This window comes from Heterodontus francisci, chromosome 14, assembly GCF_036365525.1.
Source record: "Heterodontus francisci isolate sHetFra1 chromosome 14, sHetFra1.hap1, whole genome shotgun sequence".
Lineage (NCBI taxonomy): Eukaryota > Metazoa > Chordata > Chondrichthyes > Heterodontiformes > Heterodontidae > Heterodontus > Heterodontus francisci.
The window spans coordinates 97,073,165-97,089,570 of record NC_090384.1 but is presented as its reverse complement, the minus strand read 5'-3'; the positions used below and the strand labels follow the sequence as shown (position 1 = coordinate 97,089,570).

Here is a 16,406-nt window from a genome sequence, read left to right as displayed (position 1 = left end):
AAAAAAAAATTCTGATTTCTGATATGAAGGTGAATTTGGAACCTAAAAAAAAAAAGGAAAGATTGATTTAATATTAGATCGTGTAATAATTGAGGGAAAGGTCTTTTTTTTAACTGAACAGTATTATTTCAGAGTGGGCTCTGTCTATTTCCTTCTGAATAAGGGTGGCTGTGAGGGTGGATTTACAGTAACTTGTTCTTCAGATTGCTGCGATGCAGATCTGAGCTAGTTTATTAATGGCCTGGGAATGGGTCATTAAAGAAACATTTTGGGATAGTGCTAATTATATAGAGGTATTTTAAACACTGTCATAACTTGTCTGAAATCATAAAATATCCCTGTTTTTGTGGTGATGAATAGTGAATAATATTTGCAGTTAACTTTGCTTCAAAGGTGATTCTTAATTTAACTGGCATAAAGGAGAACAGTGCTGACATGCCAACAACATCAAGTGCTTCCCATTTTGGTATGTCTCAAACACAGAATTAGAATGAGTTGAAGGATGATCTCTATAGAACCTTTGAGACAAGTCTTTCATCCAAGCCATGTGCCCATTGACATTCAGGAGGGGGATTCTTCAGTTTTTCCTGTGTTCCTAAATAAAATGTGTTGGGGGCTGAGGTAGAAGGGAATACTGGCCCAATCATTTGCCTGTACAAGATTTCTCTATCTGATAGTAACAGAAATCAACAGGAATCTATGAAACAGCCTTTGAACTAGTCTTTATTCTGCAACCTTTGAAGAATTTTGTTACCTGAAACTTAAGTTGTGTTTATTTTCTACTTCAAAAATGTTCTTTTTCCCCTTTTAGCAACTGATGTTGATGAATGGGCCAGTGACGCCTACTTCAGCTGGATCTGGTTCTGCAAGTTTACCAACAGCCAGTCTGTCTTCCAGTGATCGTGGAACTGCACCTCCTCACACTGGTATGCCTACTATTCCTACTGATACCCAAGCACCAATAAATTCCCCTGTCTGTAGACCAAATAGGTGTACAAATCTGGGCCTTTCACAGACTGAGACAGAAACTCCCAGTTCCAACTCAGCTACTGCTCTCCCATCAACATATGGAAACAGAGAAACAACTGAACTGCCAAATGCACCAAGTGGTGATTTTCCCGTGACAGATCTAAATCAGACTAATAGACCAGAATGGCCTGGATATTTGTACCATTCCAGTCACCACCCTCAACACAGACTACCAGCAGGAAAGCCTAACCCTGTGCTACCTCGGGGACTGTCTATGGAGCATACAAGACCAATTGTGCAGAACCATCCATCAGCAACAAGCAACTCAACAAGTGGAACTGGAAGCCCTGTTAAAAATGAGACTTTAGCCAACACTTGTGGATTGTCTGTTAAATACAGCGAACCACTCCCAAGTCAATCTCACATGCAGACTTCAGATTTTAACATGCATAAATCTTCCCACAGTCCTCTTCATCAGATTTCTCAAAGACCATCTGTTAAAGGTAACCCATTTTGATGTCAGACTGTTGTAAGATTTGACTTTATAACTAAACATTTTGTTGTCTGATTTTAATTTTTTAATCTTCACGTTAAAATGTGAAATTTCTTTGACTACTTAATATTTCCAGATCTGTGCTCCATCTAATAAAATACAGCAAAGTCATTAGAGGTACAGTGAAATGTAAAAATTTGAAGTCACAGAGAAGGGGGAAGACATGCTTCAGTCACATTCTGCTCAACTCCCCACTATGACCTTTGTTAAGTTGGAAAGTATATCCTGGGGAGGGTAAGGGGTAATAAATTGTGGGGAGAGTCACTCATACCCTCCTGGCATTGCCACCGGGCTGGCATCAGCTGCAAGCTTCATTGTAGCTGAGACTATCCAACTTCCGTGGAAAAACACAGCAGACCACTGTCATGTTGAGCTGGGTAGAATGTAACTTCTAGCTCTTTTTCAGACTTCTCCAACAAAAGATGCAATCTAACAGGTATTTGTAAAACTAAGCATTTCATTAGCATTAAGTGGTGTGTTTGATAGTTGCAGTACCTAATGAAAGCTTGGACCTGATATTTCCTATTTTGAAGCCTGTACACTCTCCATAAGAACAGAACTTGAATACAAACTGGACTGGTGCCTTTTGCTTCCTCAAGCATACCTAATCTTAAGTTTTATACAGCAGCCGCCCTAATTACTTTGAATGTACAACACAGAAATGGGCCATTTGACCCAACTGGTCCATGCTGATGTAAAAACAGAAAATGCTGGAAATACTCAGCAGGTCTAGCAGCATCTGTGGAGAGAGAAGCAGAGTTAACTTTGTAGGTCTGTGACCTTTCAAGATGAATTTTGAATTGTGAAAAGAAAGTTGGACAAATACTTGTAGTGGGCAAAAAAATACAGGGCTATGAGGATAGTGCCGGGGAGTGGGACTAATGAGATAGTTCTACCTATGACCCAGCACAGACACAATGAGCTGAATGCAATTTGTCTTTTCTACACCTAACCCTAGCAAATCCTTCCATATAAAGGCCTGCTCGGGTATGCAGTTGAAACCCGACCCGGGCCCGACAAAACCACATCCGACCCGAGGCCTTTGATTTTTTTCCCCACGCCTGACCTGACCCAACTCAACTACTGGAATGATGTTGATTATATCAAAGAGGTTGTGCTCTACCTTGGATGGAATGAAGACGTTCACTCACTCGCTGCAGACTAGTGCGGAGTCCGGATGCACGTTTCCCACCTTGGCGTCCTGGCTGTTCAAATTTTGAAGCTTTTCCCTCCCTGAGCAAAAGGCAGCCCAACCCGAACATGAATGCCGGACCCAGAAGAGAGACCTGACCCAACCGGAACCCAACACGTTGTCTGGTCTGGTTGGGTTGCCATGCTGTACTTCCATAGTCTCACGACATCACCCCTTAGCCTTCTCCGTTCTACAGAAAAGAACCCCAGCCTGTTCAGTCTTTCCTAATAAGTATAACCTCTCTGATCTAGTATCATCCTTGTAAAGCTAGGTAGGAAGAGGAGATTCCGTTCCCATGCGAAGTGCAGTGCCAGAATGTCCCAAATTCAACCACATGATCTGTGCGAAGATTATGGGCTGGATTTTGTGCTGGAGCTGGGGCTCCGGGCGCTGGGCCAAAAAGGCATGGGGAATCTCGCCTTGGCCTTTCCACTCTCTTCCCCCCCGCACCAGAGCGATCCTCCAGTATTTTAACTTGTAAGTTTCACGAGCCAGGGTCCCTGTCCCTTCAAAGACAGGGATCATGCCTCCAAGAGCTGCTGGCCAATCGGGATCGGCAGCGCCACCAAGAGCAGTGGTCACTGCCGGTACTGCAGAGGCCTCAGACCCAGGCCCCGTGCTGGAACCCTGGACCTCAGGTGAGTTAGCAGGGATTTCTGGGGCCAGACTGGAAGGCCCCGGCAGGATGGGACTGGGGAATGGTTATGCAGTCCAGGGGGAGGGGGTGTCCCGGGAGGCAAAGTGGATCCCGGTGGGAAGGAAGGACCTGCGCCCCCAAAGCCCGCAGGGAAGGTGCCTCGTTTTATAAGACGACCTCCCTGTGTGGTGAACGCAACTTCTGCCACTGGTAAGATCCCAACGATGGCAGGAAGAGGCACTTAATTGGCTGTTAATAGGCCACTTACATGCCTCAATTGGTCTCTGGACGGGAAGGTCGTTGTCGGTCTATCCCACCCCTGGGAAGATTGCTTGGCAATGGGCCCTCCGCCCCTCCTACCACCCATTGCGATACTCTATGCCCCCCGCCTCGGGGCCACACAAGATCCCGGCCTACTAATATTATCTGGGACAGAATTTGTAAGAATACACTTGGCCTAAGCGTCCCTGGACCAGGGAAGAGAAAATCTAATTGCTATTCAGTGACTCCTGCTGGAAAGTGAGCATGGGGGCATCTGACGAGGACGCGATAGGTATTCTCAACAGCTGAGTAACTTGCTAGCTCTTGCTGTCACAAATGAAGAATGTGAACCATATGACAATGGAAGTCATGGCTTTCAAAAGTTAATGGGAGAAAATTGGAGCATTATTTTTATAAAGAGTATGTTATGACCTTTTCGTGTCTGTTCACTGCACTTCTTTTGGGAGAAGATGCAGGTCAGGGTTCAGATTGAACAAAAAGCTTGTAAAGTTATCATTTTAAAAGGCAGAAGGTTCTTGGGGAGTTCCAGAAGTTGAGGCAACTGAAAACACTGCCACCAGTGGTAGCTTGGGGTGTGAATGCAAAAGAAAAAGAGCTGGTAGAATGAAGAGTATCGTGCAGGATATAGGGTTGAACAGATTTCAGAGACAGCATGATGGAAACCATGGAGCAATTTGAAGACAAGGAAGAGGATCGGACCAGTAAGCTCATGTAGGTCAGTGAAGATGGGGGTAATCGATGCACCAAATTTAGCGTAGGGATAGTGTAAAGGCACCTGCAGTTTTAGACCTGTTGGAGTTTATTGTGGATGAGAGGCCATTAGCAAAATAGCTTAGAGGTGACAAAAGTGTGGATAAGTGTTTCTTTTGCTGGTAGGGGCAACTGCGGTGGTGTCAGAGATGGAAGTAAGTGATCTTGATGATGGATAGGATATGAAGTTGGTAGCTCTGCTTGGGGTCAAATAGGTTGCCAAAATTGCAGGTGGTTTGGTTCAGCCTGAATGAATGGCAAAGGGATGTAGTCGGTCACAAGGGAACAGAGTCTGTGGCTGAAAAATTATTCCTTTAATCTCCCTAATGTACAGTTCCCAAGATACATGTGGTTGATCCAGGCAACAAAAGTATGCAAGAGTAGTTTGAGTTGTTCTCCCAATTCCTTAGCAAGGTACAGTAGAGCTTGGTATGCCCCAGCTATATCTGATGATGGATGGCCAAGTCAATTAGCACCAGATGCGCTCTCAAGTCTGTGTCCCTTGGATGTGAAGGTAGGGAGCATAACAGCATAGGAGATAATGATGGTTTTGCTGGGGCCAAGGATTCAAAGGAGAGGGAGGTTTCTGGGTTGAAATTAGGAAAGAGAACCCCAGCTGATTTTTCAAATTTCCTTGCCTAGGGATGCTGAGTAAAGGCCTCTCCACTCTGACAACAAAGTGCTCAAGACTGGTGCTCAGAAGAGCACTCCTCATGCACCAGAATTCATTCCAGAAGTCCTTATGGGCTTTGAATGTGGTTGCCAAATGAGGCCCAATACTGTGCTGCAGGCCCGTTCCTATTCAGGATTGATACGTTACGCATTTCATGTAGATCCCTTGCAACCGTTAGAGATGGGATCGACGTCTCTCAGTTCACAGACAGAAAAAGACAATCCACCTCCCAATCCCCAAAAATAGGTTTTTCTGGTGAACATAATTAATTTATACCACAAAAAAATGAAATGAATTTTTATTATCATATTTACAGCTTTATTTTGTTGCAGTGCATCTCCATTAGACTTGTATAGGCTGGAAAAAAGATGCAGTAGAGTGGACAGGCTCTTTGATTTGACTTTGAATTAAAACTAAATGGAGGCATAGGGTACAAAACCAAGGAATTTTTCCAAACTTTTATAATTCGTTAGGTCTCAGCTGGAATACTGTGGTAAACTCTGGGCACTGCAATTTAGGAAGATGTTAAGGCCTTGGATAGGATGCAGGGAAGATTTAATGGAATGGTACCTGGGATAAGGGACTTCAATTATGTGGAGAGACAAGAGAAGCTGGGATGCTTTCCTTAGAGCTGAGAAGGTTAAAGGGAGATTTGATAGAGATGTTCAAAATTGGCAGAAAGGTTGGTAACTAGAGAGCACAAATTCAAGGTACTTGGCAAAAGAGTCAGAAGTGAAATGAGGGAAACAAAAGTTTATGCATCAAGTTATTACGATCTGGAATGCACTGCCTGTGAGGGTGCTGGAAGCAGATTCAATAATGACTTTCAAAAGGAATTAGATAACTACCTGAAGGGAAGAAAATTTATAGGGCTATGGGAAAGAGCAGAGAAGTGGAACTAATTGTATTGCTTTTCCAAAGAGCTGGCACAGGCTCGATGGGCTGAATGGCCTATTCCTGCTCCTTTGTTCCTATATAAAAGGTTGGTATGCAGGTTCAACAAGTAGTTAGGAAAGCTAATAGAATGTTAACGTTTATTGCGAGGGGAATTGAATACAAAAAGTAGGGAGGTTATGCTTCCGTTCTTTAGGACATTGGTGAGACCACATCTGAAGTACTGTGTACAGTATTGGTCTCCTTATTTAAGGAAGGATATAAATGTGTTGGAAGCAGTTCAGAGAAGGTTTGTTAGACTCGAGGCCTGCTACCCGATCCGAACCCAACGGGACCTGACAACATGTGTCGGGGTCGGGTCAGGCCCATCTTCCGTTAAGTGCTCTGCCAGTAAGTATTAAAATTAAAAAACTTCGCTGAGCTGGGAGTCTGGAATGAAACTGAGTCTGCGCGGTGAGTGAGTGACGTCACTATGACGTCATCGCATATGCGCTGCAATTTCTTGCAGGTTCGGTGTCGGGAAAGTAAGTAAACGGATGGTCAGGTCAGGGTCGGGTCGGATAGTGGCGGGGTCGGGGGCAAAATCAGAGGGACTCGGGCCGGGTCAGGCTCAGGTACGCTGTGGTTCGGTTGGGTTCGGGTCGTGTTCTTTTTCCCGACCTAAAGCAGGCCTCTATGTTAGACTAATACCTGGAACAGGCTGGTTACCTTATGAGGAAAGGTTGGACAGGCTAGGCTTGTATCTGCTGAAGTTTAAGAAAGCAAGAGGTGACTTGAATGAAACATACAAGGTCCTGAGATGTCTTGTCAGGGTGGATGTGGAAAGAGTGTGGGAGAATCTAGAACTAGGGGTCGCTATTTAAAAATAAGGGGTCACCCATTTAAGACAGATAAGGAGAAATATGTTTTCAGAGGGTCGTGAGTCTTTGGAACTCTTCCTCAAAAGGCGGTGGAAACAAAGCCTTTAAATATTTTTACAGGTAAGCAAGGGGATGGAAAGTTATCAGGGGTAGGTGGGAATGTGGAGTCGAGGTTACAATTAGATCAGCCATGATCCTATTGAATTGCGAAGCGGGGTCGAGTGGCCTACTGCAGCTCCTAATTCATATGTCCGTATGTGCAGTGTGTATGTTGCTTCAACCTTATCGGCAGTATGTCTCAAATCAATGAAATTACGTGAAATTAATCTGTCTGCTTTGTAGAAACAGATGTAACAAATTCCTTACTCCATGTTTGAATATCACACATCTAACCTGGAGGTTCTAAACCTACATATATGCATTTCATTCTCCCATAAACTATGGGAACTGTTTAAAGAGCAGTATGATTTTCATGATTAGAAAACTAAAAAAAAAAACACATTTATACATGCAGCATTGTATAGGGAATCTCAGCAGAAAATTTTTGCAAACTCTTTGTACATGTCACTGCAGACCTTAAAGGGTTAAAGTTACTGAAAAAAGGTTGTAAATGTTTATTGGGGGTAGGGTGCATCCCAGATGCACATAAATCAAGTTTTATGAACTTGTATAGCACAGCTTTTGTTTTAGTTCAGATGTTTGAATAAGTTTAAATTTTGAATTCCTAGCAACATCTTTTTCTTCCTTGGCTGCAGTCATCAGTTCAGCTATTTATCTGGGTGGTATAAATGTGACTGCCTTGATTTAGCAAGATATCATTGAACCTTGCTGGTTCTAATTCTTTTTGTGTTTGAAATCTCTGCAGATGCACCTCTAGAACAGGCTGCCTACAACAATGTGTTTTCTACAGATCCGAATCATCATTTGGTGAGCAAGGAGCCTGTTTATAATAAAATAACCCCTCTAAGTACCTCAGCAGTACCTAATCTACTTCAGCAAGACACTACAGGAAAGAGTGCAGAATCAGAGAGACTTGGTGGAAGTGGAGCACTTATAAAGGAACAGAAATTATTCCAAAGCAATGCAGTTGGAGAAAAAGAGTCTGAAGATTGCAAATTAAGGGAAGGGCTGAATTTAATTCTGTCAAGGAGTTTAAACACCGATGGAAAGCATAGCATGAAAGATTCCAAATCAACAGAAAATCTGAGACACAAATTAGCAAGCAGTGCAGAAGCTCTTACAGATCTGCCTAATGGTAGCAGTGAAACTGGTGGCGGTGTTCAACAGAGGAACCCTGGTGTGTTTGTCGCTAATCCTGACACAAGGCATCAATTTGGGCCAGTGTCGGCTTACATGCACTATCTGGGTTGTAATCCCGAGAACCTGGCATCAGCACATTCATTTGTTCAGCACGCCCCTCATCTTATGGTAGTTCATCCGATGCAGGAGCAGGCCTCTCATTTTTACCAGCATCCAACACAACAACAGCAAATCTCCTCTCAAATGAACAATCTCGGCTATCATCCACAGCAATCAATTCAGTCCGCTATATTGCCTGATAGGGGTTACCTTGCGGGGCAGCCTGGTTTGTACAGCCAGTCGCCGCTCATGTTCTTGAGAGGGGGCAGCGGGCAATCGCAGGCAAATCTGAGGGAAAGAACTGATGCGTATTCTGAGCATCGAATACCAGAAAGAGATGAATGCAAACCTTTACAGGAAGCCTCCGTAAAGAAGCAGAAAAGTGAGGCAGTAGAGCGAAGAATTGTGGCTTCCAAGGTGGAAAGCAATGGTGAAAAGGCTAATAAATATGGCAGACAGCAAGACTATTTCGATCTTGATGGCCAAAATGCAACCAAAAAGCAAAAGGTTATGCAATCGGTTTCTGCAGCTTATAATACTAGTCAAATGACCAGTGGGATTTATTCACATCAAATTCCACACCCTGCACTTTATGCTAATGCCCCATCCCATAATGCACAGAGGCTGCCTTATGGCCAGCCGTACAATCCACAACTACTGCGTGTACGTTCAGTGATAACTTCAACTTCCAACCACATGATACCCCTTCAAGTGATGAATCATGGTCCTTTCGGAATGCAGCTGTTCAGTCATTCAGATGTGAAACCCAATCCGTATCCTGGAACTGTAATTGTACAGAGACCACAGTTCGATGCAAGTGGGGATCTCTACATGGTGAGAAAGTGAGTATAATTTATGATTCCTTTGAGCCATAATATTGAGTGTCATTACAATAGAATGGAGTGCCTTTGAGGCTGTGCAAAGCCATGGTTAGACCGCACCTGGAGTACTGTAAGCAGTTGTGGGCACCACGCCTTAGGAAGGATATATTGGTCTTGAAGGGAATGCAATGTAAGTTTATAAGAATGATAACTGGACTCCAAGGGTTAAATTACTGGAGAGATTACACAAACTAGGGTTGTAGGGATTGAAGCTTTCAAGATATTAATAGGAACAGACAAACTATTTCCGATGGTTGGAGAGTCTAGAACTAGGGCCATAGACTATAAGTTAGGGCCAGACCTTTCAGGAGTGATATTAGGAAACATTTCTACACACAAAGGGTAGTAATGCTAGATCAGTTGTTAATTTTAAATCAGAGACTGATAGATTTTTGTTAACCAAAGGTTTTAAGGGATATGGGGCAACGGCAGATATATATATAGGTAGGTCGGCAATCAACCTTAATCTCATTGAATAGCAAAGCAGGCTTGAGGGGCTTAAATGGCCTCCTCCCGTTCCTATGGTCCTAGGAGTAGTTTCTGGAATATAAATGTCTTGTCAATAATTTTATTCAGATCTGTTTCATTTTGCTGACTCAATTAAGAATGTTACACAAGATTCTGCAAAGATCATTTCATTTAGTCTTGCTGTCATGGTATTACCACAGCGACGAGGTTGAAAGAATCCCACTTGGTGTGTTTTTACCATTGTGCTACACTCGATTCCTTGTGTGCTTTATTGCTTTCCATCAGGGGCCATCAAATTATTTTCCATCAAAGTTGTCAGCAAATGGCAATTTAACCCCTTCCAAATTTAACCCCTTCCAAATTTACCCACAGATGTGCAATATAAAGATAGTGTTACAACCGGGTGAGAAAGGGGTCTAGGGTTCCCTCTCAGCCTTCACCTGGTCTTACCATAACAGGGTTTAATTTTAAGCACACTTTTTTTTAGCTCCCCCTTAGTGAATCCTTGTTCACTAACTTCCAATTATAAGGCAAAGAAACTAGCCAAACAGGTTTTCTTAGGTTTAAAGAAAAAAGGTTGAACTTTATTAAACTTAAACTCTAATTCGGTTAACGCCTACGGATATGCAACGCACCCACGCTAGCATGCATACGCGGTATACATGTAGATAGAGACAGAAAAGAGCAGAAGAAATAAAGTGGAAAAGTTTGAGGCAATATCGGAAGATGGATTTGGTTACTGTTCTTCGAGCTCACTGTTAAAGTCCTTGATTGTAGGTAGGTCTTTTTGTTGGGGCCCAGTATTCTTCTTAAATCTTATTCGATGTAGGAGACTTTTCTCTCTTGAAGTTCATGTGTCCTCAGGGGGTCCAGAGGCTTGTGAGAAAGAGATGGGAACAGACAGGAGAGGTCTTCTCACTCCAGGAGCAAACAGTCCTTTTCAGTTCAAACTCATTATACAATTCAGAAAAACCCAGGTTGCCAAGCAGTTTAGTCATGTGACTAGCTGATCTGACCACGTCTGTTTGTGGATTCTCTTGTCTTAGCCGATCCTGAAATGTCTCCTCTTATGCACAATGCCTGGTGCTCAAAGTCCATTGTGGGTTAAATTGGTGCAGGAAATAGCCCCTTTGTCCCTCCAAGCACTGTCTGTTAGTGTGCAAATGTTTTTTTCCAGCCACGGCTGATCTGCTAAACAAGTCATTTCCTCGCTTCAGCAACAGTTTAAAATCAATGTTCATATGACAAAATTAATATGCCTCATTCTTGGCAGGTGGGGGGTCTGCATGACAATAGCTACAGGAATAACAGTATCCTATACTATGAAATTATGAGACAGCTTGTTCTCTTCACTGGATAAATGAAGAGGGAATAGTATTTAAGGAAATAACACGATCAGTTATTTTTTAATCCTCCGGAAGCTTTGTTTCTCTCCAGCATTGCTTGACAGTTCAGAGTCTTGTGTCTCTTTAAGTTCTTGCTATATTGTGGACCATTACTGTCAGTTGAGTTCGTCATGAGGTTTTTCTAATGTTGTTCAGTCATTCATTATGGGACAGCAAAGACTGATGAAGTGCCTTGTCCCTCAGATGTTCTGTCCCTCCATCTAGGTAACACATGGTTTCCATCTCCGGATGAATTAAGTTACGCCAGCGATAGTCAGTGGAGATCAATGTGTAATGTAGTGTAATGATAACTGCATCATTAAGAAACCATACCTTTAAGAGATTTGGCCACTGATGAAACTGATTACGTCACCATACATATATAAGGAGACACCATTTTGATAGACACACTCAGCACATGACTTGCATGTGCATGATCACACACACCAGAGAGGAAAAGACCTAGACCTGAGATCATGCAATGCGATAAGTAAGACAATTTATAGTGTTTATGTTGAATCCAAATATAAAGCCTGTATCTACCTTTAATGAAGACTTAAGAACACAGCACAACACTACACAATGTCCTACACTATATGGTGTAAACAGGATAATATACCAGAAAGTTAACATTGACAATTGCAATTTAAACTCCAGTCCTTAGTGTTGAGTACATATTCACGTCCGTGTATATAGTTTACTGTACTGTGCTGAATGGGCCAGCTTCCCCATTAATGCAGTAAGAATGAGGGAAGGAAATTGGGTTCATCCAGCTCTTCAACTATAACCTGACTTCTCAACTTGTGTTCCAGAAAGATTGCTACCTGGAAATAGAGAAATTTTACCTGTCAACTCGGTTTATTCCTGTTAACTCTAATTCAATCTTTACCTGTTAGTTTGAATTATGTAAATTTTAATAAACCAGCACAGGAGGGTTTTTTTTTTTGCACCATTAAAATTTAAATTAACAGATGATTCAAGTTAAGAGGAGTAGATTATATTGCCATATTTAGAGCCCTGTACAAATACAGTGGAATTTTTTTGATACAAAAATCTCTCAGACTATAATTTGGACACGTACAGAGTAATGTACCCAGTGTGTGGACAAGTATGTTTAATGCTTTATTGGGTACAAAATGGAAATGTTGCATTTCACTGCAGTGTTATCTCTCCCATTTGGCCCTGTATAATCAGAAAATAAGCACATGTCCTGTGCCTATGACTCAGACGGTATGTTGTTTAAAGGCTGTGCCATGTAAGACCGTGTATTATTTGCTAACGGGCAGCTGTGTATAACCTTGACTGTTCCTTTAAGGGAACAAGTTCTGATTATTATGACATCCTGTTATCAGGGAGGATATCCTGATTCATGGGACCTATTATAGGGCATTTGCTGTTGGTGGGGAGTTTATAGATAGGAATGATTGGCTTTTGCTGTCTTATTTTAATTTTTATTATTTTCTGTGTGACACTGAAATTTGTCCACTTTGACAATTAGAGGCGCATATGAGATGCCTTATATAATGTACACTAGATTTGCTTTAAATTTAATTTGGTTGAGGGGAGGGACGAAATTTTACAACAGTCCTCAAAAGTGGAGTGATTTTGATGTAAATTTATTAAGGTTCATAGATCAAATATTTATATTCACAGATTGTAAGCAAACACAGCAAATTACACCTAGAAGTATTGAAACCGATAGAAATTATAGCACGGAAGGAGTTCATTCTGTCACAGCAGCTGTGCAAGTGCTAGTTTTTCAACTGGAGTGATTTATTTTAATCTGATTTGCCTGTTCTTTCCCCATATTCTTTGCAAATACAACCAAAGTATTGTTCAAGGTGAAAACTTAAAGAAAGTGGTATGTATAATTTGTCTTGTTTGTAAATAAGTTGAAAAACAATTGAAACAAAGGTATTCACTATTTGTTTAGCCTGCTGCCTGATTATCCAGTTCTCAAACAGATGGGGAGAAGGGATCCTGATACAATGCCACAGCCTCAAGATAAAACAGCATCCACCTTTTGTATGAACCAGGTATGTTTCAGATTTTTCTTGCTGATAAACCTTGTCAGAGTAATTTATTCTAAGAATTTTTAGAATGATCCAGCACAGAAAACAGGTTATTCAACTACCGAGTCCACACCAGTATTTCTCTCCATATGATTCACCTAACCGTAATCCCAGATCAACTTGACTCAGTGGGAGCTCTTGCTTCTCAGTCAGGAGATGTGGGTTCAAGCCCTGCTACCAGAGTTGAGCACATAATCAAGACTGACATCTAGTGGAACGGTAAAGGAGTTCTGCATTACCAGAGGTGCTATGAGACATTAAAGCAAAGGCTCTGTCCGTTGTTTGGGTGGAGCTAAGACATCCACTGGCAGTATTTTAAGAATGGGGACGTTCTGCTGGTGTCCTGGGCAACATTTATCTCTCAATTCACACCAGCAAGACCGATTTAACAAGTCATTTATATTGGTGCTATACATACATTAGTTGCTGTTTTCACCTACGCAACAACAGTGACTGCACATATTTCAAAACAAATATGAATTACTTCAATAGTAATTCATTGGCTGTGAAACACTTTGGACATCCCATTGATGTGAAAGTCACTAAAAGTGCAGGTTAATTCTTTCTCACTTTCAATTTGAATGAATAAACAATCTATATAACTTAAGTTTACATAATGTAACACAGAGTGAGCACATAAAGTCCTGTTAACTCACAACTGTTAGATCTGTTACTTAAAATTCTACATAAGGTAGCACAATGTGCTGGAACACTAGTAAATGAGCCAGTGAGTCTATACCTGATCTTTCCTAGCCCATTGTGATCCTGATCTGTTCCCTATTGCTGCAGGGAAGGCCAGGATTTCAGGCAAAATGTTGGAGAGAGAGACTCCCCTAACCCTCACTCACTTGTGTTGATCAATTAGCAGTAGTGATATTGAGGGGGAAATGGTCTCCACACAGTCATAGACATACTGTATGGACACAGAGATGGGGGTGAAATACACTGCAAGAAAAAAAGTTATAATTTCATGAAGCATATTTAACTTTTTAAATCCTCTTCAAGATATTTAACAGTTGCCCAAATAACCTGCTGTGACTTTTAATGCCAATTATAATAAGGTTGAAAGAGGGACACATACATGGAACTCATGAAATACTTATGTCAAGTTGCAACAATTTTTTTTTTTACAATAACCCCTCTTTTTTTTTTCTTTCCTGATTTCAGCTAGCCTGTTTTTAGGTCTCCCCTTTGTTATTCTTAGCCATGCATTGGAAAGATGCATGAGTGGATTGGGATGACTGCTATTGTGCAGAAATATCTTGCCTTCAGCCAGCCTCCTTGCCTCATCCCCACCCCACCCCTCCCCCCAACCATCCTGTACCGTTGCATTAATTAAACACACAGCGAGTAGAGGAAGATGGCAGGCACAGTGCTGTGTCCTGTAAGTTGGGGTACCATTTTAGATATGTACCAACATGGTTGCTTTTTCAAAAACTTTCACTACTCAAAGTGTTTCTCAGTGGCCCAGAACCTGCAACTGTTTACTCCTGAGCTTCAAAAGGAATATTGTATAATATGTCACGTAACATTAAGTGACACCCCATTGTTTTCAATCTGTCATATAAAGTTTAGTTTGCAGCACCATCTATTGAAGCAGTACCTTTGGATTCTTTCGTCTGTTCACCGACTCAATATACAATAGATGGGTATTTTAGCCAATTGCTACCCAGGTAGTTTAATAAAAGTAGACGTAATATAAAGAAGTAAACATCTAGGTACAGAAATTTTGAGACTGAAATGTTTTGAGCATTGTTACTATTAAGTGTCCGTCACATGATAAACTATTTTTCAGTGATTTTTGTCTGTATTGTTTACAAAATATTTCATGTCCACTAAATACATTTAATATGAATTTCTTTTTTTTTTTTATCCCCTCTTCCCACAGCCCTGAACAAACACCTTGGCACTGCAAGAGGATGTGGCTCAGGAAACTCATTTTAAAGCACTGAAAATACTGTAGTAGTATTACAGCTGATTAACTGTGAATTGCAGCCAAGGACCATTTCTGTAGTGGGAACTTAAACTCAGGTTTATATAGTGTGAATAGAGAATTTTCAATAATAAGAATTTGAAATAAAGTTAACAGTTTGTTACACATTTATTTTGACCTGAAAATGTTTTGTAAACTGCCTTAAAGAGACTATGTAAATTGTATATAGAAGTTGCATCATCTTGCTTGCAAATTTGGGAAAATTGTAAGAGTAAAAATAACCAGAATTCTTAATTTATTAAATGTATAACATTCTGACTATTAAAGGTGTGGTTGCCACTGGAAAGCAAAATGAGGATAAACACATTGTGACATTGGCAAACAGCTGCTAAACTGAGACATATTCGTTTCTTTTCTTGTGTTTACTTTTTAGTATATGGATTCAGAAAAGGTTTACAATTAGTGTTGTATTCACTGTACTTTATTACCTTGTCTGCTGTGAAGCTGCATTTGGAATGCTTTTTGCAGAAAAGACCTTTTGAAAAGGTGGCCTTTCTTTCTCAATTTGCCTAGTTAGGACTATTAATGGATTGTAGAGGTATATGAATTCTATTTTGTTATTTATGTATTAAATGTTTAAAAAAAAAAATCTGAGGAGTACACAAAGCTAATGTCAAAAATGTGTTTTGTAAACTTTAGTGTAGATACTGCTGTCTGTCCCTGTATCAGCTGCACTGTTTAAATGGCTCTTCTCAGGAATAAATAAAAATATTTGTGTATTCCACCTGTTATGCAACATGGATTTTAAACACAAATTTTCATTATTCATTGTAAAGAACTGAGGTATAATGAGATTTATTTCTGAGGGTAATATTATTCCACTTAGCATTTCGAAAGATACGCAATTTATAATAAGACAATGGTCAGATATTACTGTGGATCTACAGGGCCTTGGACACAGCCGGCTACATATCAGAAAACTGAAGTGCTTTGCCCATGATTTTCTGTCCAATGCATGGAAATTAGCAAGAACCATGCACTTCATTTCCGGTACACTCATTAGCAAAGTGATGGAAGGTGTCGTCAACAGTGCTATCAAGCGCCACTTAAACAGCAATAACCTGCTCACCGATGTTCAGTTTAAATTCTGCCAGAGCCACTTGGCTTCTGACCTCATTGCAGCCTTGGTATAAACATGGACAAAAGAGCTGAACTCGAGGTGAGGTGAGAGTGATTGCCCGTATACCAAGGGAGCATTTGACTGAGTGTGGCATCAAGGAAAACTGAAGTCAATTGGAATCAAGGGGAAAACTCTCCACTGTTTGGGACCTAGCATAAAAGGACAATGGTTGTGGTTGTTGTGGCCAATCATCTTAGTCCCAGGACATCACTGCAGGAGTTCCTCGGGGTAGTGTCTTGGCTCAACTATCTTCAGCTGCTTCACCAAAGACTTTCCATCATAAGATCAGAATTGGGGATGTTCGCTGATTGTGCGATG

At 41.2% G+C, this 16,406-nt stretch overlaps 1 protein-coding gene across 5 annotated transcripts in view; it reads left to right on the top strand.

Moving 5' to 3' along the window:
• The window catches only part of LOC137377168 (chromatin remodeling regulator CECR2-like), an 80,267-nt gene extending 64,577 nt beyond the window's left edge, over positions 1-15,690 (top strand). For all 5 annotated transcript variants that reach the window (XM_068046583.1, XM_068046582.1, XM_068046581.1 and 2 more), the window contains 4 exons: positions 812-1,472; positions 7,676-9,011; positions 12,837-12,939; positions 14,864-15,690. In XM_068046583.1, coding sequence (XP_067902684.1) covers positions 812-1,472; positions 7,676-9,011; positions 12,837-12,939; positions 14,864-14,869 — 2,106 coding nt within the window. In that variant the 3' untranslated portion in view covers positions 14,870-15,690. The remainder of the gene's footprint in view (positions 1-811; positions 1,473-7,675; positions 9,012-12,836; positions 12,940-14,863) is intronic.
• The last annotated feature ends 716 nt before the right edge of the window (positions 15,691-16,406 follow it).